At 38.6% G+C, this 25,957-nt stretch overlaps 1 protein-coding gene across 10 annotated transcripts in view; it reads left to right on the top strand.

Moving 5' to 3' along the window:
* The first annotated feature begins 200 nt into the window (after positions 1-200).
* The window catches only part of MIS18BP1 (MIS18 binding protein 1), a 57,175-nt gene continuing 31,418 nt past the window's right edge, over positions 201-25,957 (top strand). For 5 of the 10 annotated variants that reach the window (XM_047863808.1, XM_047863807.1, XM_047863800.1 and 2 more), the window contains exons 1-5: positions 201-610; positions 1,199-1,308; positions 4,268-4,902; positions 8,553-8,657; positions 8,879-9,363. In XM_047863808.1, the coding sequence (XP_047719764.1) occupies positions 4,362-4,902; positions 8,553-8,657; positions 8,879-9,363 (1,131 nt within the window). In that variant the 5' untranslated portion in view covers positions 201-610; positions 1,199-1,308; positions 4,268-4,361. The other 5 variants (XM_047863803.1, XM_047863802.1, XM_047863801.1 and 2 more) reach the window with 5 other exon arrangements.

The raw sequence follows: 25,957 nt of genomic DNA, 5'->3' as shown, positions 1-25,957 counted from the left end.
GCTAAAAGCTCTCCCACGAACTCGGCAAGCTGTTCCTTCACACAGCTAAGCAACGCGACGATACACCACGGGCTACCAAACCAGTAGGGTAGAAGAGTGGCCGAGAAAGGCCAAACTTAAAAAACCGCAGTAGCGCCGAAGAACGCAGCCGACGTCTGACGTAAGCCTTCCTGTCGCAGAGCATAACGGGAGGAGCGGCGGAACGCGCTGGTGGCGCGCGCCCTCTGTAAACGAAAAGAATTCTGCGGAAGACTAGAGCGGTGCTCTCGGTTCTCGTGGCAGCTTGGGGTTACCCACCTGTTGTGGAAACAGCACTGCGCACGCGGTGCGGGCCGCCCCCCTCCCCCCCCCGCCAGTTTTCTTGAGTCGCACGGTGACGCCATTACGGAGCGCGCCAATCAGGGCTGGCTGGAGGGCGGGCTCTTCAAATTTGAATTCCGAAACTTGTGTCAGGGAGCCTCGCTGAGGAAGTGAGGGTCACCTGTGGCCGGACTACGGGGGGCTGGAGCCGACTTGGGCCAGAGGGCGAGCCCTGGGGCGCCCGGCCCACCCCCACGCGAAGCCAAGCCCGGACTGCCGCCTTCTAGCTCTATCAGGCCCGTCGCCCAAGGTATGCACTCCTTGCTCTGCTTCCCTCGCCCGCTGCCATCGGTCCGCCTCTGGCGCTGAGGGTCCCAGCCCATCAACATTCTCGGTCCGCGTAGACTTCTGTAAGTTTTTAGCTTTGGTAGGAGTTTCACGACTACTCGCTCATCCGTTGTATACATATTTGTTGCGTGTCTACTGCAGTTATCAAGAGAGTAGACCACTATTCGTTCAGATTCGTTTTGTAAGTGAACGCTGTAGGCCTTTGTTCTAAAATCACTTCTAGCAAGAAAAACTTTACGTTAGAATGATTTGTGTGCGTCACTGCCCTGGGACCCCAAGATCCACAGTGCTATAGAAACAGTTGATCCATCGAACTCATGTTTTTTTCTGGTTAAATTTCACATTGGTTGCAAACACATGTGGATATTAATAAAATTATTTAGAAAATGGAGGGCCCTTCATCCTCCTCTTCAAAGTTAAACACTGTTTACAATTTGGTATGATTCCAGATATTTCCGCCTATGCTTTCCCTCGTGTGTGTTTACTGAAATGCAATTGTACGTCCTGTTCTGCTTCCTTTTTAATATATCCTAACTGTATTCTTTGTCAGTACATATACAGGCATGTATCTTTTTATTGGATATACAGAATTCGGTTGTATGGATGTAGCAGAATTTCATCCCATAGTGGTGAAGATCTAGATTATTTATAATATCTCCGGTAAGTCAGTGAATATCCCTGTATAGTGCTTGTTTAAGAACTTGGGCTTGGCAGTCAGACTTAGGTCCTGCTCTGAATCGTCAGTGGAACCTTGGGCACCTGTGCTTTAGTTTCCTCATCTTCAGAACTCTTAAGATTATTTGTTGTAAGGTTATGTAGTGTCTGACATATATGCAGTAAATATCCACTGTTATTACTACTTACATATATTTGAATTCTTATGTAGTAGTTTCTGTAAGAAAAAAAATTTAGAAGTGGAATTTCTTGATCAACAGCATGCACACCTGTATTTTGAAATTAATCTTTACCAATCTGCTAAACTTAAGAACTTCCACTGTTTAGTTTGTTTAGTTTCACTTATTACTGAAATGAAGTGTCATTTGACTCCCTAGGTGGCCTTTTGTATTCTTTAGTAATTGCCTTTCGTGCCTTTTGGCCATTTTCTGTGTTGATCATTTTTAAAATTGATTCATTGGTCTCTTTGAATGTTATTTATATTATATGTCAAGTGCTGGGTCTCCCCACCCCCCACCCCAAGTGTTATCATTTGCCAGTTAACTTAAAATTAGTTTCATTTTTCCCACCTCCACCTCCCAGTTTTGGTTGGTGTTCTTTGGGATTTTTGACTCTTTCCATTATAGTAATAATTCAATTACTGCTGCTACCACGATAGTAAATTCCTAGAAAAACTTTTCATGTAATTTTGGGAAAAAGAGTAACAGTTACATTCAGAATCATTCATATCCATGATAATAACAGTTGTTTAGCCTTATATATTTACATATGTTGTAAGTGCTCATAGCTAGATTTTCATTTAATGATTTTCCATGCTTGTCTTTATTTCAATAAATAGCAAATTTTTCTTCGTACATCAGCATTTGCCAACATTCAGAGTAAATGACAAAGATCAGATTTTTCAAATAGTTTTAAGCACTTAGTGAAGCACAAGCATAACGTTTTAGAATTCACCTTCCCTTCTCTAGTCCAAAAAGGAACTAACAGTTTCTTGCTAGCAATCTTTTGTTAGGTCAAGTATGTTTGGCCTTCAGGATACTGTTTTCCTCAACCTAGGAATGCCTGTCACTTGAATTCGCATCTTCTAACATGTGTCTCTTCTATCAGAGTCTGAGCATCATAATCTGTTTTCTCTGTTTTGCTCTTTTTTAACCAGGAAGAGAATGGGGCTTTGAGTGGCCTCTAACAAGTGATTTCTTGTTTTCTTCTGTATCTGTTCTGCAAAGCTATAGGTCAGAAAATTCTAGGTAATTTTTTCCCTCTACATCCTCTCTTTTACCAGCCACACTGAAACCACAGACAACTGTTGCCAACTCTTTGGGCTTCTGCTGAGTTGCTATTTATAACATAATGGGAAATAGGGGCTCCTAGGAATCTTCTGTGTCTTTTTTGGAGACGGGGGTGGAATTTGAGGTTTTTCAGAATCTTGACCACTCATCTCCATGCTATAACATGCTTGAATTGGGAGGGAAGAGGTTGGGCAACACACAAGAGGAGTTATATGCTGGTTCTTTAAGCCTTTCAGTAGGACCGTAGTTATCTGCCTTTAGATGAAAAAACTAATGTGTACGTCTACTACAGATTGGTCCTGTTTTCATTTCCACTAATTTATTTGTATTTTGTAATTCTGTTGAGCATTTCCTTAGGTTGTGAAGAATTAAGATTTTATAAGCCTGCACATACTTTGCCTTTTTTTTTTTTTTTTTTTGTGCACTTGGCTCAATTTATTCACTTTCGATTTTGAGAGTTTAAAGTGAACTGCTAGTAAGTATTTTAACTCCCAGAACAGGATTCTTATCACTCACACATTGCCAAACACATGAATCTATGCATTAGTACTTATTTACTGAATTAACATTTTGTGGAAGAGTTCAGTGATTTTTGTGTCACAGGGCTAGACCCAAGATAGCCTGCTTTGTCAGTTCTTGTTATTGAGGATTATTTCTTTTTTCTCTTAAAAACTATTGGATAAAATGCTATTTGTATATGAATTTTGATCTTGCATATTTCTCACAGAAGTTACTTAAATAAAGATATTTGAGTCTTTGATATGACTACATTAATATTTTCTGTGGTAGGCTTTTTATGTTTATATGATGTCAAAGGCTGGTTAGAATAGTTGTAAATTCAGCAATAGGAGATGCAGTAAGGTGAAATTAGTAAGTTCCAAGCACCTTGCGTGGAAATGTTTTATTTACTAAGTATTACAGAATGCAACTGTATGGTTCATCACCTAGAATCTTAATTTCTAGGTGTGGGGAATAAAATGTGTTTATAAAAGCAAACTAAAACAAGTCTAGACCATGTATGCTCAAGTACATGATTGCCTCTAAAAATTGTAAATAGAATTAACTTTTAAAAATAATGAGTATAATTTACTTTTGATTTGAGGGTATTTCAACTAAAACCTCGTAGTTAAAATGTTCTGCAGCATAACAAAATCAAGTTTGGGGATGATTTAACTAAAAAATTGAATGAATTTTTCAGCTTTCATTAAGACATATCATCATAGTTGCTGCCTTAAATTTAAGTGCCTAAAGGGAAAAGTTATGTTTGTGAAATTTAATCCTTTATAGTCTAATATAGTACCATATGCAGATGTAATTTAATGCTTTTTGATGCAAATATTAGATTGGAATCTCCAGGACTTGAGGTTCAAGTATATTTAAAAACCAGGTATTCAATATTCAATTCTTAGTGTTCTTAAGTAGATGATTTGATGAATGCTGCTTTTTTTAGAGAAGTAAATTTAAAGACCAAACTGCTCATCTAAAATAATAATAAAATGAGTCTTTAACAAAAATATGAAACCTTAGATTTGTGAGCTATAGATTATGCAGTGTTGTTATGAACCACTTAAGCCTTAGTATAATATTATTATGGAAAGCAAATAATCTTTTTTGCATCAAAGCATGATAAAGGTTGATTTCACATTGAACTACAGGTTCCTCTGGGCCCCTGCTGAAAGTCTCCTATCCTGAAAATTGTGGTTAAGTGAATTATCTGTTAGAGAAAACTTGTTGCTACTGTTTATCAAGATGATTGCAACACCTTTGAAACATCCAGGAATTCATTTGTCTTCAGAGACATCTTCTCAAAGAAGAAATATGCCTATGCATGCAGTCTTTTTTGACAGCATTCCTGCAGGCACACTTACTCCTGTAAAAGATTTGGCAAAATATCAGAAACCCTCTTTAAAATTGAATGACCATGAAAAAACTCATTTCCTAGAAATGACAAATTTTAATAATAAAAAAATATTTCATTCTACCATGCTAGCAGAGACTACCTCCTCTAACAGCTCTCTTGATATCAGTGTTATAAAGCCCAGCAAGGATAGATTAAAAAATAAAGCAAACTATGAATCACCAGGAAAAATATTTCAAAGAATGAAAGAAAAAGTACTGCGTGACAAGCAAGAACAAGCGTCAGGCAACAGTAGTTTGTTGGAACCACTGAAAAGTGAAAAGAAAATTTTCACTCCCAAAGGAGATGAGAAAAGAGTATTGCAGAATACCTGCGTCTGTGAAGAAAAGGAAAACAACAAATCACTCCAATCAGATAACATTTCACCAAGAGGTTAGTTTTATTATGTGTTGGTTGAAAAGCTATAATGTGTTATTTTTATTATGTCTTATACTGTTGTGGGTACTCAGGATATAAGAGTGAACAAAGTGGACAAAAATCCCAGCCCTAACACGTTCACATTCAGGTTGTGGGAGAGACAAATTTAAATTAGTAGTTTTTATGGTACAATAGAAGAGAAGTGCTATGGAAAAAAAAGCAGAGCAAGGATGATGGGGACAGTTGGAGTAGGTTGTAATTTTCCATGTGGTGATCAGGGTATGGTTCAATGAGAAGATGACATTTGAACCAAAACATTGAAGTAGGTGATAGATAGATACAGATGGATATCTTGGAGGAATTGGGAAGGATGATCCAGACAAAGTAACAGCTGGTACAAATGCCCTGAAATAGGAGCATTCCTCAAATTCAAGGACCAGTTATGAGATTAGTAAATCATAGAGTGAGTGCATAGAGGTGGGGAAGGGGGGCTAATTAAGGGTCAGATAATGTAGAGTGTTATAGATGAATGTAAGAGTTTGGGCTATTACGTGAGCAAAGTAAGAAATCAGTGGAGGGTTCCAAGCTGATAAGTGACAAGATCTGATTCATTTTAAAAATATCACTCACTGTCAATTTGAAATAGTTACTGTAGTAATCTAGGTGAGAGATGGTGTTAGTTTGGTGTAGGTGGTAGCAGTGAAGATAATACGTGCTTGGATTCTGGGTGTATTTTGAAGGAAGAGCTCATAGGATGTGGAACATAAAAGATATAAAGGGTGGCTGTAGGGTGTTTTCTTGTTGTTTGGTTGGTTCTGGGTTGTTTTTTGGTTTTTTGGTTTTTTGTTTGTTTGTTTGTTTGTTTGGTTTTTGCCCGAGTAACTGGAAGGATAGAGTGGCTTAACTGAAATGGAATAGACAGGGCAGGGTGCTCTGTAATTACATTTTTGGTATGTTAATTTTGCTATATCTATTAAAAATTGAAGTGTAGATGTGAATTAACACTTTTGAAAAAATTCGTTGGAATTTAGAGAAGTCGTTCAGGTGAGAAAAATACACTTGGGAATTATTAGCACCTAAATGGTATTTAAAGAGATTAAAGGAGATCATCAAGGAGTAAGTGTAAAAAGAGAAACATTCAGTGATGAATCCTGGAGCACCCCAAAATTTGGAATTTCAAATAAAAGATAGTAGTGAAGACCACGAGAAAAAGATGAGGAAGAAGAAAAACCAAGAGTGATACTTTGGAAGCCAAAGGAACAAAATGCTTGAAGGAAGGAGTCTTTGGCTGTATCTAATGCTGCTAATGAGTGAAGTAAGATAAAGACTGAGATTTGAATGCTGGATTTAGCAACATGAGGGTCATTGGTGGCTTTAATAAGGGGAGTTTGGTGAAGTGATAGGAGCAAAAACATGATTCAAGAGGGTTCAAGAGAGAATGTGAGGGAGAGAAATTGACAGTGGTGAATATAGATAACTCTTAGAAGAGAGCAGAGAAATATGGGCAGTGTGGTTTTAAAATATTGTTTTTAATGTATGATGAAAGAACATTTTTGTATGCTATTGGAAATGATCCAGTAGGGAAGGAAAAACTAAAATTGGTAGTATGATACCCTTGAGTAGTTGAAAGGGAACTGAATCTAAAAGTGGAGATTTTGGCCTTAGCAAGAAACATAAACAGACCATAAATCAAACAAGAAGATAGGCAGTGTTGTATGGAGAAATAATCTGAAGTACACAGTAAAGTCATCAGCTGAGAGTAAGCATGGGAAGCAGGTATTAAAGTTTGAGGAGGTGGAAGTTTGAATAATGCAGGAGAATGGAAGAGTCTAGGCCTAAGTTTGATTTCTTGGGTAACATTAAGGACCTGCTTGAAACTTGTGAGCATGAATTTAAATGAGAGCAATAAATACGGTTATGAGTTTTCCTCCAGCCCTATTTAGCTGCACAGATGCTGCTCAGGAGCAGGCAGAGAGTTGGATTTTATCAGGATTGTAATTTTATCAGATAGGGTGAAGAGGACAAAGGTGGTATGTAAGGGCACCATGAAATTTAAGTTAGTTATATAGAGAAAAGAGGACCTGAAGGAAATGAGGAAGTATAAAGAAGTATAGGGTGTTGTTAGGATAGTCGTTGGATTTGAGAGAATAATATGGAAAGATAGGAAATGGTCAGAATCTGAGACATTTGAAGTTGAGATTTTTAATGAGTTACAGTAATTGATAAATATGTTTTATATGGATTTAACTCATATAATCCTTTCAGCAGACACTATGGGTAGATGCTCATTTAATAGTCTAGGAAATGGGGCTTACAAAAAGGTTATGTCTGCTCTATGACATATGATAAGCGATGGGCTAAGAATTAATACAGGTGTCTATTTGAAAGCCTATGCTCTTTACTGCACAATAGATTGTGGATATACTGTTGTATTTCAAAGACAGTGTTATATTTTAACACAAAAAGAGTTTTCTAAGGGAGCTTAAGATAGAGGTAGGGGAATACACAAAATCTGATTCATACAGTCTTGGAGAAAAGGGAGTAGCAAATGAAATAATGCACATTAAAACATATTTTATTTGTCAAGTGGAACTAGAGAGGAAGAAACAACTCACTGCTTTGAAAATCTGATGACTCTTTCCCCAGAAAATGCACATATATACAAACACAAATTTCGTATGTAATTTCAGAGACTTTTTAGATAGTCTGCATGGACTTTGTACTCTAAAATAAATGACCCAGATTCTATAGCATGTTATATCTGATTGAATTACCTGTTTGTCTTTACTACATTGCCTTGCCATTTCTAATAGAATGAGCTAAAGAAATAGAAACTTATCCTTTTATGACACACATCATTATGATAAAAATCTTCGTATTAAGACTTCTAAGACTAAAGCTACATACTTAAGCAAAGTCACCACCAATTTTTTTCAATTATAATATTTGAAGTTAAACATATAAAATAAAATAATTGATTTTTTCCTCCAGTTTTAAGTCTATTACCTTCCCCTCTTTATGTAAAAGAAACTCAACCATCAAGAAATAAAACTTAAACCATCTAGGATGCAAAGTAGAATAAAATGTAAGCAATACTATTAGTCCCTACTTGTCTAGTTGATAAGCCTACCAGATTTTTGCCTTTGACGGCTTACTAAAGAGATGTCAGAGGGGTATAAATTATGGTTGTGTCTGCTATTGAGTCACAACATTTCAACTTTTAACATATAAGCCACAACTCTTCAGCTGTTCTTTCAGCATTTTAGAAATTTACAGCAACCAGAAGCAGAATCAGAATTTTCAAGACTGGATGGTACTTCATATATAATCTTAAGATATACCTATCTGATTTGTTGCAGCACCAGAATTGTATTCCAGATCTCTAAGCTTCTAAGTCCAGTAATATACTTTTGTCTAGAGCTGGCAAGTTATAACATGTAGAGTTTAGAAAAAGTTCTTTCTTGGTGTAATGTAGATAGAATGGGATGAAGGCATGAAAAAATAAAATGAGAAATGGAACTCCTATGTTACAGAAGTGTACTATATTGATCTGATCACTATTGAATGTAACTCTTTAAGACTTTAAGAAGGCTTTTTTTTCTTCTCAATGACTAATATAATTCAATTTCCTCTTTCTTTAAAAAAAAAAAAAAACTCAACCTCAGTGCAAGAAGTTCCTCTAGAATCATCAAATAGTACTTTCGTTCCGATAAAGCAAAAGATTCAATGTCAGCAGGAAAAGAAAGCACCTCTGCATAATTTAACTTATGGTAAAGTGCTTTTTGTTTTGTTCAATGTATAGTTAAATGTTCTGGATAATTATTCTCCGGCGTAGGCAGTCCATTTCAGAGAAACACTGGGCAGAAGGGTGGAGCATTCCTAACCTGAAGACTTCTTTCGTATATAAACGGTTTTATATTATTCTATTTCTCTCTTTTAATTTCATTTGATTCTTCTCTAAATTTTGTTTGGCTTTGTATTTTTTTTGCAGAGAGTCCATTTCTGAACCAAGAACATGAAAATGTTTCAGCTGCAGGATTCTCAAACAAGACATTACCTAGAACTCAGTTGGATAAACAAATTCTTCACTCAAAGGAGAATACATTTGTAACCACTAAGTCTAAAAAGGACACCTTTGTTTTAGAAGGTGTTGATTCTATCATTGAAAAATCCCAAAATACTACTGTTGAGACTCTAAATACTAACTGTGTTCCTGTTAAAAATGATGATCAGTTAATGGTTTCTGATAGTAAAGTGGCAACAAAAAGGACTTCACAACAGGAAATTAAGGAAGGAAATGAGAACTCCGTGCCCAGAGAGACTGATCTTCTGGGTTCCATGAATGATACATGTAAAATCGTGCTTGCAACTCCAAGGTTTCATATAACAATACCTCAGAAATCAAAAAGAAATGCTTCAAATTGTTCTCTTCCAAGTACACCTCAAACTCTTTCAAATGAAGTTAAAGAAATTAAGGTAGGAAAACTGAAGGCCAATGTACATTTGTGTTTTTACCCTCATTCTTCAAGAGCTTGAGCTCCTAAGCTCTCTCATTAACAGTTTCATGTTTCATTATTATTTAGTGTAGAGGCAGGGTGGTCTAGTGAAAAGTGCAGTGGGTTGAAAGTAAGAGAATCCAAGTGTTAAGTTTTAACTTTGCTCTATTATCAGTTGTATCATCTTCAATGGTTTACTTATTCCCTTTGGGGATGAACACTGAGTTCATTTCTTATTTTTTGTTTATTTGTTGTTGTTGTTTTCCTGATTCTTGGGTACTATTAACAGCTATTAAAAGAGAAAGGTATTAGAGGTGCCTGGGTGGCTTAGTTGGTTAAGTGTCCAACTTTGGCTCAGGTCACAATTTTGTGGTTTGTGAGTTCAAGCCCCATGTTGGGCTCTGTGCTGACAGCTCAGAGCGTGGAGCCCATTTCAGAATCTGTGTCTGCCCCTCCCTGCCTCACACTCTGTCTCTCTCTCCTTCAAAAAAAATAAACATTAATTTTTTTTTTTAAAGAAAAGAATTATAGCATCTGAATATTTGAGAATTTTTCCTGTTGTAAAGTAATATAGAATGATCATTAAAACACTTTAGGCCATCACACTATGTTATATTAGGATAAATTCTCTGAATGAAGTGGAATGGAAATACAAGTTCAAGGAGAAAGATTCAGTGTTCATTTGTGGTTCTATTTCTAGATTCTGGATTCAGTTCCATTGATCTGAGTGTCTGTTTTTGTGCCAGTACCGTACTGTCATGATGATTACAGCTTTGTAACATCACTTGAAGTCCGGGATTGTGATGCCTCCTGCTTTGGTTTTCTTTTTCAAGATTTCTTTGGCTATTCGGGGTGTTTTCTGGTTCCATACAAATTTCAGGATTGTTTGTTTTAGCTCTGTGAAGAATGTTCGTATTACTTTCATAGGGATCATGTTGAATATGTAGATTGCTTTTGGTAGTATCAACATTTTAACAATGTTTGTTCTTCTTATCCAGGAGCGTGGAATATTTTTACATTCTTTTGTGTCTTCAGTTTCTTTCATAAACTTTCTATAGTTTTTAGTATAAATTTTTCACCTCTTTGGTTAAGTTTATTCCTAGGTATTTTATGGTTTTTGGTGCAATTGTAAATGGGATCAATTCCTTGATTTCTCTTTCTGTTGCTTCATTGTTGGTGTGTAGGAATGCAACCGATTTCTGTGTATTGATTTCATATCCTGCAACTTTCCTGAATTCATGGATCAATCTAGCAGGGTTTTGGTGGAATCTTTTGGGTTTTCCATATAGAGTATCATGTCATCTATGAAGAGTGAAAAGTTTGACTTCCTCCTGGCTGATTTGGATACCTTTTATTCCTTTGTGTTGTCTGATTGCCGAGGCTAAGACTTCAAGTACTATGTTGAATAACAGTGGTGATAGTGGACATCCCTGTCATGTTCCTGACCTTAGGGGGAAAGCTCTCAGTTTTTCCCCATTGAGGATGATATTAGAGGTGGGTCTTTCATATATGGCTTTTATGATCTTGAGGTATGATCCTTCAATCCCTACTTTCTTGAGGATTTTTATCAAGAAAGGGTGCTGTATTTTCTCAAATGCTTTCTTTCTCTGCATCTATTGAGAGGATCATGTGGTTCTTGTCCTTTCTTCTATTGATGTGATGTATCAAATTGATTGTTTTATGGATATTGAACCAGCCCTGCATCCCAGGTATAAACCCATTAATCGTGGTGAATAATTCTTTTAATGTATTGTTGGATCCTGTTGGCTACTATCTTGTTGAGGATTTTTGCATCCATGTTAATCAGGGAAATTGGTCTATAGTTCTCTTTTTTAGTGGGGTCTTTGTCTTGTTTTGGAATCAAGGTAATGCTGGCTTCCTAGAAAGAGTTTGGAAATTTTCCTTCCATTTCTTTTTGGAACAGCTTCAAGAGAATAGATGCCAACTGTCCTTTAAATGTTTGGTAGAATTCCCCTGGAAAGCCATCTGGCCCTGGACTCTTGTTTTCTGGGAGATTTTTTATTACTAATTTGACTTCTTTACTGGTTATGGGTCTGTTCAAATTTTCTATTTCTTCCTGTTTCAGTTTTGGGAGTTTATATATTTCCAGGAATTTGTCCATTTCTTCCAGATTACCCAAAATATTGGCATATAATTGCTCATAATATTCTCTTAATATTGTTTGTATTTCTGCTGTGTTGGTTATGATCTCTCTTCTTTCATTCTTGATTTTATTTATTTGGGTCCTTTCTTTTTTGATCAGACTGGCTAGGGGTTTATCAATTTTGTTAATTCTTTCAAAGAACTAGTTCCTGGTTTCATTGATCTGTTGTACTGGATTTTTTGTTTGTTTGAATAGCATTGATTTCTGCTGTAATCTTTATTATTTCCTGTCCGCTGCTGGTTTTGGGTTTTATTTGCTGTTCTTATACTTCCTTAAGGTGTAAGTTTAGGTTGTGTATCTGAGACCTTCCTGTCTTCTTCTTTAGGAAGCATGGATTGCTATATACTTTCCTCTTATGACCGCCTTTGCTGTGTCCCAGAGTTTTTAGGCTGTGGTATTATCATTTTCATTGGCTTCCATGTACTTTTTAATTTCCTCTTTAACTTCTTGGTTAGCCCTTCATTCTTTAGTAGGATGTTCTTTAGTGTCCAAGTATTTGTTATCTTTCCAAATTTTTTCTTGTGGTCGATTTTGAGTTTTGTAGTGTTGTGGTCTGAAAATAAGCACGGTATGATCTTGAAATTTTTGTATTTGTTGAGAGCTGATTTGTGACCCAGTATGTCATCTATTCTGGAGAATGTTCCATGTGAACTCGAGAAGATGTGTATTCTGCTGCTTTAGGATGAAATGTTCTGAATATGTCTGTAAAGTCCATCCAGTGCAGTATGTCATTCAAAGCCATTGTTTCCTTATTGATTTTCTGTTTAGATGATCTGTCCATTGCTGTAAGTAAGGTGTTAAAGTTCCCTACTATTATGGTATTACTATCAATGAGTTTCTTTATGTTTGTAATTAATTTATTTATATATTTGGGTGCTTTCATGTTTGGAGCATAAATGTTTACAATTGTTAGACCTTCTTGGTGGATAGATCCCTTAATTGTGATATAATGCCTTTCTTCATCTCTCTGTTACAGTCTTTATTTTAAAATGTAGATTGTCTGATATAAGTATGGCTACTCCAGCTTTCTTTTGATGACCATTAGCATGATAGGTGGTTCTCCATCCCCTTACTTTCAATCTGAAGGTGTCTTTAGGTCTAAAGTGGGTCTTTTGTAAACAGCATATAGATGGATCTTGTTTTCTTATCCATTCTGTTACCCTGTGTCTTTTGATTGGAGCATTTAATCCATTGACGTTTAGAGTGGGGACTAAAAGATATGAATTCATTACCGTTATGTTGTCTGTAGAGTTGGGAGTTTCTAGTGGTGTTCTCTGGTCTTTCTAGTTTTTGTTGCTTTTGGGCTTTTGGTTTTTGTTTTGTTTTGTTTTGTTTCATCTCTTCTCCCCTCAGAGAGTCCCCCTTAAAATTTCTTGCAGGGCTGGTTTAGTGGTCATGAACTCCTTTGGTTTTGGTCTGGGAAACTTTTAATCTCTCCTTCTATTCTGAATGACAGCCTTACTGGGTAAAGAATTCTTGGCTGCATATTTTTTCTGAATCAGCACATTGAATATATCCTGCCACTCCTTTCTGCCTGCTAAGGTTCTGTGGATAGGTCTGCTCTGAACCTGATCTGTCTTCCTTGTAGGTTAAGGACTTTGTTTCCCTTGCTGCTTTCATTATTCTTTCCTTGCCTGAGTATTTTGTGAATTTGACTATGATATGCCTTGTTGATGGTCAGTTTTTGTTGAATCTAATGGGAATTCTCTGTGCTTCCTGGATTTTGATGTCTTGTGTTTCCCCAGGTTAGGAAAATTTTCTGCTATCATGTGCTCACATAACCCTTTTACCCCTTTCTCTCTTCATCTTCTGGAACCCCTGTGATTTTGACGTTATTCCTTTTTAATGAGTCACTGAGTTCTCTAATTCTTATGTCATGCTATTTTGCCTTAGTCTCCCTCCTTTTTTCTGTTTCATTATTCTCTATAAGTTTGTCCTCTGTATCACTGACTTGCTTCTCTACTTCCTCCATCCTTGCCACCATGGCATCCATTTAAAAATGCAGCTCAGTTACAGCATTTTTTATTTCATCCTGACTTTGACTTGTTTTAACTCCACAGAATGGGATTCTATGCTATTTTCAACACCAGCTAGTATTCTTATTATCATGATTCTAAATTCTGGTTCAGACATCTTGCTTGTATCTGTGTTGATTTAGTCTCTGGCTGTCATTTCTTTCTGTTCTTCCTTTTGGGGTGAATTCCTTCATTTTGTCATTTTGAAGGAAAAAAAGGAATTAATAAAGTAAAAAAAAAATTAATAAAAAACAGCACAAAAAAATCAAATAAATGATGCTAGATCCTAGGTGTGTTTTGGTCTGGTTGTGAAAGAAGCTTGACAGAGAAAAAAGGGAAAGAAAAGGAAAATGGAAAATGTTTGAAAATTTTAAAAAAGGAAAACAATAAACTAGAATAAAATGAAGTGATGAAAGTAAAATAGAATGTAAAAAATTTACAAAAAAGTAAAAAATATAGTAGAAAAAATTTAAGAAAAATCTTTTAAATAAAAATGGAAATTAAATTTTTTCTCTTTCTGTGTTAAAGAATAAGAAAAAAAGAAAAAAAATTGAATAGATGGACCAGAAATATAATGAAATACGATTGAAATTACATCCTGTTTCCCCTAGAAGTCAAACTATGAAGCACTGAATAGTCTGTAAACTAAGCAGAAGGAGAGACTTGTGTTCTTCAAGAGCGAGGTTGGCCTAGTTGGGCAGGACTTAGTGTAATGGCTCTGTTCTCTACCAGATGGTGCTGCTTAGCTTACTGGGGTGGATTGTTAGGGAAGATGTAGGCATGTATGTGCATGCATGGGAGGGCTGAAAATGGCATCACCCAGCTACCCAGTCTCTAGTATCAGAACTCTGTGCTCTCCCCTACCGGTAATCAAGCATCCTTCCTTTGCCTCCAGTTTCCATACATTCCTCGCTTCTACAGTGTCCGTGACCATGCCATCAGGCTGCCAGAAGGCACCTCCTCCTAAGTTTTATCATAAGTGGGGCTGTGTTTCTCAACCCCCCCCTCACTTCTGAGGGACTGCAGCTTTGACCTCCCTCTCAGACCCTCTGGGGGAGGGTCTTACTGAGCAATGACTGGGTGCAGGCCTGCCCCCAGTTTCATTCGTGAGACTGTGCTGCTGCCAGTGCCCAGAGACTGTGGCTGGGTGCCAGCTTGCCCCAGAAAAATTTCTTGTGATCATGTAGCAGCAGCATTTCAGGGATTATGGCAAATCACAACATACATTTGGTGCCGGACCTCCCCCTTAACATCCTTCTTCCAACACCAGCAGATGTGGTTGTTCTCCAGGGTCCACTGGGACCTTTGCCTACAGCATCTACCGGATGTTCTCCCAGAGGGGAACTGCCACTCTTTATGTGGCCCAAGGAGCCCTTGGACCTCGCTCTCTGTTCCTGGGGATTTGCCCTTCCCACCATACCACTGCCAGGTATTGAGCTGCAGAGTTCAGACTCAGTGCTCCCCCTGTTTATAGAGTCTTAGTGGAATTTAAACCTTCTTCTTTCTGCTTTCTTCCTTTTTTTGTTCAGTCCCTTGTGGCTGTTTCTACTCTTCCAGTTACTCTCCAGCTGCTTTCAGGGTGGGGGGTGTTTTTCCTGTACTCTCTCCCTGTCTCTGTCTTTTCTCCACAAGCAAAAACAGCTCCCTGACCTCTGCGTCTTCTCTCTCCCCGAGATCACCTCTCCGTGCTGCTGTGTGCTTGCCGAGTTCTGTGGTTTAGGTTGTACAATTGTTGTGTTAATCCTCAAATCAGTTTCCTACGTGTACAAGATGGTTTAGTGTTGATCTGGCTGCATTTCAGGGATGAGAGATGGAAAAAAAACTTCTGTGCTGTTCTACCGTCTTGGCCCCTTAGAGATTACTTTAAAATAAAATCTTTGGGGCGCCTGGGTGACGCAGTCGGTTAAGCGTCCAACTTCAGCCAGGTCACGATCTCGCGGTCCGGGAGTTCGAGCCCCGCGTCAGGCTCTGGGCTGATGGCTCAGAGCCTGGAGCCTGTTTCCGATTCTGTGTCTCCCTCTCTCTCTGCCCCTCCCCCGTTCATGCTCTGTCTCTCTCTGTCCCAAAAATAAATAAACGTTGAAAAAAAAAAATTAAAAAAAAAAAAATAAAATAAAATCTTTAAAAAAATAAAATAAAATAAAATAAAATCTTAAAAAAAATAAATCCTATCTAAATTGAAAGTGTGATATAACAATCATAGTTTTATATTTCAGTGTATTCTTAGAAGTTGCATTATTCGCAAATATTTAGACTTACAATGAAAAATTTTAGATTTTGCTTTAAAAACATGTGAGATGGGTTGAACAAAAAAGTTTGAGGACAACTGTAATGGGAGATCCCACAGCACTAATACTATCATTGCTACAGTGCTGTTTATCTTACTACAAGAAGACCAAGCCTCCTAAGACTCTTATCTCTATACAGTTCTATACATCCCCTAATTCTGACACTATCTCTCACTCATCTCCAGTTATCCAAACATTACATTGTACCCTCTTGAACTCAAGGTATGTCATTAGCAAAATCTTATATTCTCAGTTTTCTGTGAACTTTTCTTAACTTTGCTATAACCAGAATATGACTTCTTAAATGGTGGCTCTTTTTTCTCCCATATCCCACATTGTTGGACCTAGAGATGATATAATATGCCTCTTTTGTTCCTCATTACGGTTTCAGGCCATTTTCCTTCTTTGTCTTTAACAGAAACCCTCCCCTGCCCCAGCTTCTTTGATGTATGTGCTGTAAAACTTTATTGATCCCTGTTCCTCTTTTTGTGGTCACATAAAATACAATATAGTCATGTTGCATGACTGTTGAAGTGTTTAATACCTGTTACTTTTTCCTCTGTTACTACTTCTGTCATCAACTCTGGTGACACCAACATCCATATTGATAATCCATCCAGCCTCCTTGAATTCTTTTTTTTTTTTTAATATTTTAGTTTATTTATATGGATAGAGTGAACACGAGAGGGGCAGAGAGAGGGAGAGAGAGAATTCTAAGCAGGCCCTGCCCTGTCAGCGTGGAACCTGACACAGGGCTCGAACTCATGAACTGTGAAATCATGACCTGAGCTGAAGCCAAGAGTTGGACACCCAATTGACTGAGCTACCCAGGTGCCCCCAGCCTCCTTAAATTCTTGATCTTAAGCGACCTTTCCCTTATCCACTATTCTAGTCACATCATACCTTGTCTTTGCCAGTACCTGCACCAGATTTTCAGTTTCAAGCATCCTGCTCTCACCAACTCCTATCTTTCTAGACAATTCTACCCCTACCACTCTTCTTCCCCCACTATCAATACTCCACCTAAGGCAATCTTTAGTCCATCCGCTCTCTCTTGTCCTCATTTCCCTCTTTACCTGACACAAATTCCATGGCCTTATTATTATAACCATTCTTTTGATTTAACTTTTAGTTCTCTATTGCTTTTCCCTCTGTCCCCTTTTAACAAAGTTGTGACCTTAGTTAAAATTATCTCTTCTTTTGCTATATACCTATACCTAAGAACCAGCAGCTGGAACAAAATGCACAACCATACTGACTGGTCTCATTTTAAATTTGACAACAAACCTCAAGTGGACTCTCAATATTGCACATCAGTCCTGCTACACTTCACTTGTCAATCCACCCTACACTCTGACTTTCATAGAATAATATTTCATGCTCTTTCTCTCTTAAGATCTCCAAATCTCTCTCTTCCTTATTCTCAACTTATTGAGAGCCTTATATTCCCATTATTAAATCTGCCAATGTACTTACTGCTTCATCTACATATTCTGCTTTCCCTTCTGTTATATGAACAATTTGTGCTCCCGTTTCTTTTATTTTTTTTAATTTTTTTTTAATGCTGATTTATTTTTAAGAGAGAGAGAGAGTACAAGCAGGGGAAGAACAGAGAGAGAGGGAGACACAGAATCTGAAACAGGCTCCAGGCTTTGAACTGTCATCACAGAGCCTGATGCAGGGCTCGAACTCAGGAACCATGAAGTCATGACCTGAGCCAAATTCAGACGCTCAACTGACTGAGCCACCCAGGCGCCCCTTGTGCTCCCTTTTCAAGGCCAGTTCATTTCCTCTTACCACCTAAAAGATTTTGTCCCTCTAATTATCCTCTTGTTTCCTCTCTCTTGGATCATTCCATTAGCATAGAAACGTGTTGAAACGTGGCTTGCATTTTATTTTATTTTTTTAAGTTTATTTTAAGAGAGAGAGAGAGCTCAAGCAGGGAAGGGGCAGAGAGAGAAGATAGAGAAAATCCCAAACAGGGTCCTCACTGTCAGGGTGAACCCTGACAGTGAACCCACAAACCATAGGATCATGACCTGAGCTGAGACCAAAGGATGCTTAATTGACTGAGCCACCCAGGTGCCCCATTTTTTTTTTAAGTTTATTTACCTATTTTGAGAGAGAGAGCACATGCAGGGGAGGGGCAGGGCCTGCATTTTAAAAAAAAAACAAAAAACAAAACTAAGCCCACCTTCTTTTTACTCCCTATCCCATTTCATCTACCATCCAATTTTTGTTTGTTTCTACTTAACTGCAAAACACCTTGAAAGAGTTATATGTATTCACGGTTTTCATTTCTTCTCATTCCCTCTTAAATATGTTCCACTTTGGACATTTATAATCACCACTCCATTAAAGTTGTCCTTTTTAGGCTCACCAGTAATCTCCTTATCACCAAACCCAATGGTTATTATTTCTTACTGTTCCATTGCTTACAAAGGTTTAACACAGTGAATCAAAACATCCTTCTTAAAATGTATCACTTTTTTTTTTTTTAATTCAGGATATTTCACTCTTGATTTTCTATTATCTCACTGGCCATTTTTCTCATTCCCCTTTGCTGCTTCCTCTTGTCACAACCCATAATGTTGGAATTCCCCAAAATCAGTCCTAGAAACTGACTCTCTAGTATCTATTCACACTTATAAGACTGTATATCCAGTGCTATAGCTTTAAATTTCATTTCTCTGCTGATAGTTCCCAAATACATGTCTCCAGTCCAGAACATTCTCCTGAATCCCACACTCACATATTCAGTTGTCTGTATGACTTCTTCATTGAGATCTAATAGGAATCTCAGATTTAATATGATTTGTTCCCCCCCAAAACTTCTCTGTTTTGTTTCAATATTAGTACATAGTAATACCATTTCCCCAAATACTTAGGTTAAAAATTTTTAGATTTACTTGAGACTCTTGTTTTTCTCTTATACACCACATCCAAACCTTGAGGAAATCCTGTTGATTCTGCTGTCCTGAATTTGGCCACTTCTCACTATTCAATCACTACTTAGTGGTCCAGAGCACTTAATTTCTTGCATTATATATATACACTAATGGTCTCCCTGCTTCCTCTGTTGCCTCCCTCTCCAGAAAGAAGCCAGAATTTTTATATAATCCAATATCTACCTAGTAGCCCCTTAAAATAATAAATCATCTCATTACTCTGCTCCAAATCCTCTAAATTTTCTGTCTTCAAGAGAAAACCCTAAGCCTTTACCATAGTTTACAAGACTCTACATAATTCTGTCCTGGACATGCCTACCCCATGCTCTCTTGATTACTCCTTTCAAGCTACTTTGCCCTCTGTGCTATCTGCTCAGGGCCTTTGTACCTGTTCCCTTTGCCTGGAAGACTCTACTCTGAGATACCCATATGGCTTATTCCTCACTTTATTCATTTCTCTGTTCCAAGACCTTCCATGACTAAGTAAGTATTCCTTATACTTACTATTTTTTTATTTTGAACACGAACAGGGAGAATTTTTATTTTTATTTTTTATATTAAATATAATTTATTGTGAAATTGGTTTCCATACAACATCCAGCGCTCATCCCAACAGGTGCCCTACTCAATGCCCATCACCCATTTCCCCTCTCCCCCACCTCCCATCAACCCTCAGTTTGTTCTCAGTATGTAAGAGTCTATTATGGTTTGCCTCCTTCCCTCTCTGTAACGTTTTCCCCCCCTTCACCTCCCCCATGGACTTCTGTTAAGTTTCTCAGGATCCACGTAGGAGTGAAAACATATGATACCTTTCTTTCTCTGCCTGACTTACTTCACTTACCATAATACTCTCCAGTTCCATCCCCGTTGCTACAAATGGCCAGATTTCATTCTTTGTCATTGCCAAGTAGTATTCCATTGTATACATAAACCACAATTTCTTAATCCCATTCATCAGTTGATGGACATCTAGGCTCTTTCCATAGTTTGGCTACCGTTGAAAGTGCTGCTATAAACATTGCAGTACAAGTGCCCCTGCGCATTACCGCTCCTGTATCCCTTGGGTAAATTCCTAGCAGTGCTATTGCTGGTCATAGGGTAGATCTATTTGTAATTTTTTGAGAAACTTCCACACTGTCTTCCAGAGCGGCTGCATTAGTTTGCATTCCCACCAACAGTGCAAGAAGGTTCCCATTTCCCCACATCCTCTCCAGCATCAATAGTCTCCTGATTTGTTCATTTTAGTCACTCTGACAGGCACGAGGTGGTATCTCAGTGTGGTTTTGATTTGTATTTCCCTGATGAGGAATAACATTGAGCATCTTTGCATGTGCCTGTTGGCCGTCTGGATGTCTTCTTTAGAAAAATGTCTATTCTTGTCTTCTGCCCATTTCTTCACTAGATTATTTGTTTTTCGGGTGTGGAGTTTGGTGAGTTCTTTATAGATTTTGGATACTAGCCCTTTATCCAATATGCCATTTGCAAATATCTTTTCCCATTCTGTCAGTTGCCTTTTAGTTTTGTTGATTGTTTCCTTTGCATTGCAGAAGCTTTTTATCTTGATGAAGTCCCAATAGTTCATGTTTGCTTTTAATTCCCTTGCCTTTGGAGATGTGTCGAGTAAGAAATTGCTGTGGCTGAGGTCAGAGAGGTTTTTTTCCTGCTTTCTCCTCTAGGGGTTGATGGTTTCCTGTCTCACATTCAGGTCCTTCATCCATTTTGAGTTTATTTTTGTGAATGGTGTAAGAAAGTGGTCTAGTTTTATTCTCCTGCATGTTGCTGTCCAGTTCTCCCAGCACCATTTGGTAAAGAGACTGTCTTTTTTCCATTGGATATTCTTTCCTGCTTTGTCAAAGATTAGTTGGCCATACTTTTGTGGGTCCAATTCTGGAGTCTCTTTTCTAGTCCATTGGTCTATGTGTCTGTTTTTGTGCCTATACCATGCTGTCTTGATGATTACAGCTTTGTAGTAGAGGCTAAAAGTCTGGGATTGTGATGCCTCCCACTTTGGTTTTCTTCTTCAGTATTACCTTGGCTATTCGGGGTCTTTTGTGGTTCCATACAAATTTTAGAATTGTTTGTTCTAGTTTTGAGAAGAATGCCAGTGCAGTTTCGATTGGAATTGCCTTGAATGTGTAGATTGTTTTGGGTAGTATTGACGTTTTAACAATATTTATTCTTCAAATCCATGAGCATGGAATGTTTTTCCATTTCTTTGTATCTTCTTCAACTTCCTTCATAAGCTTCCTATAGTTTACAGCATACAGATCTTTTACCTCTTTGGTTAGGTGGTTCTGGGTGCAACTGTGAATGGGATCAGTTTCTTTATTTCTCTTTCTGTTGCTTCATTATTGGTGTATAAAAATGCAACCAATTTCTGTACATTGATTTTGTACCCTGTGACTTTGCTGAATTCATGTATCAGTTCCAGCAGACTTTTGGAGTCTGTGAGGTTTTCCACGTAGAGTATCATGTCGTCTGTGAAAAGTGAAAGTTTGACTTCATCTTTGCCAATTTTGATGCCTTTGATTTCCTTTTGTTGTCTGATTGCTGATGCTATGACTTCCAATTCTATGTTAAACGACAGTGGTGAGAGTGGACATCCCTGTTGTGTTGCTGATCTCAGGCGGAAAGCTCTCAGTTTTTTCCGCATTGAGGATGATATTAACTGTGGGCTTTTCATAAGTGACTTTTATGATGTTTAAGTATGTTCCTTGTATCCCAACTTTCTGGAGGGCTTTTATTAAGAAAGGATGCTGTATTTTGTCAAATGCTTTTTCTACATCTAGTGACAGGATCATATGGTTCTTATCTTTTATTAATATGATGTATCACATTGATTGATTTGCAAATACTGAACCAGCCCTGCAACCCAGGAATGAATCCCACTAGATCATGGTGAATAATTCTTTTTATATGCTGTTGAATTCGATTTGCTAGTATCTTGATGAGAATTTTTGCATCCATATTCATCAGGGATGTTGGCCTGTAGTTCTCGTTTTTTGCTGGGTCTCTCTGGTTTGGAAATCAAAGTAATGGTGGCTTCATAGAATAAGTCTGGAAGTTTTCCTTCCCTTTCTATTTTTTGGAACAGCTTGAGAAGGATAGGTATTATCTCTGCTTAAATGTCTGGTAGAATTCCCCAGGGAAGCCATCTGGTCCTGGAGTTTTATTTGTTGGGAGATTTTTATTTTTATTTTTTAATGTTTATTTATTTTTGACAGAGAGAGAGAGACAGAGCATGAGTGGGGGAGGGGCAGAGAGAGAGGGAGACACAAAATCCGAAGCAAGCTCCAGGCTTTGAGGTGTCAGCACAGAGCCTGACATGGGGCTCAAACTCACAGACCGTGAGAGCATGACCTGAGCCAAAGTCGGACACTCAACTGACTGAGCCCCATCCAGGTGCCCCATTTGGGAGATTTTTGATAACTGATTCAATATCTTCCCTACTTATGGGCCTGTTCAAATTTTCTATTTCTTCCCATTTGAGTTTTGGAACTGTGTGGGTGCTTAGGAATTTGTCCGTTTCTTCCAGGTTGTCCAGTTTGTTGGCATATAATTTTTCATAGTATTCCCTGAAAATTTCTCAGGGATTGATTGTAATAATTTCATTTTCATTTGTGATTTTATCTATTTGAGTCCTCTCTCTTCTTTTTGAGAAGGCTGGCTAGAGGTTTATCAATTTTGTTTATTTTTTCAAAAAACCAACTCTTGGTTTCATTGATCTGAGATACTGTTTTTTTGGATTCTGTATTGTTTATTTCTGCTCTGATCTTTATTATTTCACTTTTTCTGCTGGGTTTGAGGTGTCTTTGCTGTTCTGCTTCTAGTTTCTTTAGGTGTGCTATTCAATTTTGTATTTGGGATTTTTCTTGTTTCTTGAGATAGGCCTGGATTGCAATGTATTTTCCTCTCAGGACTGCCTTCGCTGCATCCCAAAGCGTTTGAATTGTTGTATTTTCGTTTTGTTTCCATATATTTTTTAATTTCTTCTCTAATCGCTTGGTTGACCCATTCATTCTTTAGTAGGATGTTCTTTAACCTCCATGCTTTTGGAGGTTTTCCAGACTTTTCCTGTGGTTGATTTCAAACTTCATAGCATTGTGATCTGAAAGTGTGCATGGTATGATCTCAGTTATTTTATACTTATTAAAGGCTGTTTTGTGGCCCAGTATGTGATCTATCTTAGAGAATTTCCATGTGCACTCGAGAAGAAAGTATATTCTGTTGCTTTGGAATGCAGAGTTTTAAATATATCTATCAAATCTATCCGGTCCAATGTATCATTCAGGGTTCTTGTTTCTTTATTGATTCTCTGTCTAGATGATCTGTCCATTGTTGTAAGTAGAGTATTAACGTCCCCTGTAGTTACCACATTCTTATCAGTAAGATTGCTCATGTTTGTGATTAATTGTTTTATATTTTTGGGTGTTGCCGAATTCGGTGCATAGACATTTATAATTGTTAGCTTTTCCTGATGGATAGACCCTGTAATTATTATATAATGCCCTTCTTCATCTCTTGTTACAGCCTTTAATTTAAAGTTGAGTTTGTTTGATGTAAATATGGCTACTCCAGCTTTCTTTTGACTTCCAGTAGCATGACAGATAGTTCTCCATCCCCTCACTTTCAATCTGCAGGTGTTCTCAGGTCTAAAATGAGTCTCTTGTAGACAACAAATAGATGGGTCTTGTTTTTTTATACATTCTGATACCCTCTGTCTTTTGGTTGGAGTATTTAGTCCATTTACATTCAGTGTTATTATTGACAGATATGGGTTTAGAGTCATTGTGATGTCTGTAGGTTTCATGCTTGTAGTGATGTCTCTGGTACTTTGTGGTCCTTGCAACATTTCACTCGCAGAGTTCCCCTTAGGATCTCTTGTAGGGCTGGTTTAGTTGTGATGAATCCCTTCAGTTTTTGTTTGTTTGGGAAAACCTTTATCTCTCCTATTCTGAATTACAGGCTTGCTGGATAAAGGATTCTTGGCTACATATTTTTCCTGTTCATCACAGTGCTCTCTGTTGTTGTGACTTTGGTTATTTTATTACCCTACTCTTAGTGATATTTTGGACCCCCCACCAGGTGTGCTTTGATTTGTTCTTTGGATTAGCCCTGTAAAGGAGAACAGATAGACAAACAGGAGACAAAAACATGCAAACACACAAACAAATAACACAAACAAATAAACAGAAACAAAAATCTAAAGACTAAAAACAAGAAACCCCAAAATACCGACTACAAGTAATGAAGAGGGTGGAGGCGGTCCTGATGGAGGAGCACATACAAAGAGAGAAATGACAGGAGGCGGGGGTTGGGGGGGAGAAAAAATAAACATTGACGAGGCAGAGAGACTAAAAGGCTTAATCCAGAGAGAGAGAAAGGAAAATAAAGGAGGCAGAGAAAATGAAACAAAGATAAAGTTACCTAGACAAACTATATGGCTTGATTATTTCAGAGAGAGAGAAGGGAGTGTTAAGAAGGAGGTGTAGAACATGTATCAAGACAATGGATTGAATATGTCTGTTTAGACCAATAACCAGAGTAACCAGCCTAGGGAAAGGAAGAGATAAGGAGGAGAAATGGTGTGGGTAGAATATATCTATATATCCAGAATTGACCTAGAGTTAACCCAGGCAATGCTGCTGCACTTGTTTGGAGGAGCTGTCCGCAGGGTCTGTCCCTCTCCAGTAGATAGGCAGTTAGTTACCCAGTGCGGAGGGGCATGGTTTGGTGTAGTCTGGACCCACCTCCACTGTGGGCCCCTTGAGTGATCCCTGAGGCCCTGCCTTGGTGGTGGTTGTGGTGGTGGCAGCGGGGAGATGATGATTCCCTAGTCTCTTCTCCACAGAGCTGGACCCGGTGGACTCAGTTGGAGTCATCCTCACTGTGCCATGGCTGCAGACGGGGCAGTCCTTCTCTCTCTGCCAACTCCCCTGACCCTGTGCTTGGCTAGGACTCAAAGTCCCGTTCTGTGCACTCTGGCACTGGGGAAGCTTCTCTCAATGCAGCCCGATATGTGGTCCTGGCTGGATATGTCTGTGCCTCTGCACTTCAGGGAGGACTGCCTTCTCCTACTGCAGACTGCACTGCAGTCCTTGCCGCCAGGGGTGGCGAACGCAGGCGCAGGCGGACACAGGCAGGCTTTGTGTTTTCCCACAGCACTCCAGGGAGGGGGCCACTTTCTCCTATTGTAGACTGCACAGCCGACCTACCTTGCTGGGGAGCCCCCCGGGGTGGCAGACACAGGCAGGCTTTGTCTTTTCCCACAGCACTCCAGGGAGGGAGCCTCCTTCTCCTACTGCGGCCTGTGTCCTCAGCCCAGCCACTGAGCCCGGGGATGGCAGACGCAGGCAGGCTTTGTACTATCGCGCAGCCCCCCAGGGAGGGAATCACTTTCTCCAACTGCGGACTTCTCCCCTGACCTACCCAGGTGCGTGAACAGGTAGCCGACCCCAGTGCAAAGAAAGCCCCTCAGTTAGAGATAGGATCCCTCTCAGTCTCAGTCTGAGGTCTTTCTCCTGTCCAGATACGGTCCTGCACTTCCCTAGCCGCTTTTTCTGTTTCCTTTGTTTTTCTGCAGAAGGGGGTCTCTCACCTCCGTGCCCACACAGCCCTTTTTATCTCCCCCAGTTCGCAATCATCCACCTATCTTTTCTCCAGTTTTCCTATTTTCTTCCTGGTAGATTCAGTTTCTTTTCCTCCCAGGCTCTGGGGTTCAAAGTCCTCTGGCTTCTGCACTTCTTTCTTTGAGAGACACGGGAAGTATGGATCCCCCTACTTCTCCCCTTGTATTTATTTTTGATCATTATCACTGGCAGACATTATTTGTCCATTTGTTTGGATATAACCACCACCAGTCGACTTGCTTCCACACACCCTCTCCCAACCCCTGTGCTTATACATGCATGCACACACACATTACACATTTGCTCTAATAGGGCAGCTGTTTTATTTTGTTTCTTGCCAAAACCCACTGCCTAAAACAGTGCCTGGCACATAGTAGAGCTCAAGAAATATTTGCTGAATGACTATGAATAAACATTTTGATATTTTATGTAAGCAGGATGGTACAAGATACTAGAGCCAGAATTCCCAAATTTGTAACCCCACTGTGCCCCTCACTAGCTGCATGTGACATGACAAGGTATTTAACTAG

The sequence above is a fragment of the Prionailurus viverrinus genome, chromosome B3 (genome assembly GCF_022837055.1).
Source record: "Prionailurus viverrinus isolate Anna chromosome B3, UM_Priviv_1.0, whole genome shotgun sequence".
Classification (NCBI taxonomy): domain Eukaryota; kingdom Metazoa; phylum Chordata; class Mammalia; order Carnivora; family Felidae; genus Prionailurus; species Prionailurus viverrinus.
Note: the sequence above shows the minus strand (reverse complement) of the source record. Positions and strands in the feature narration are given on the sequence as shown.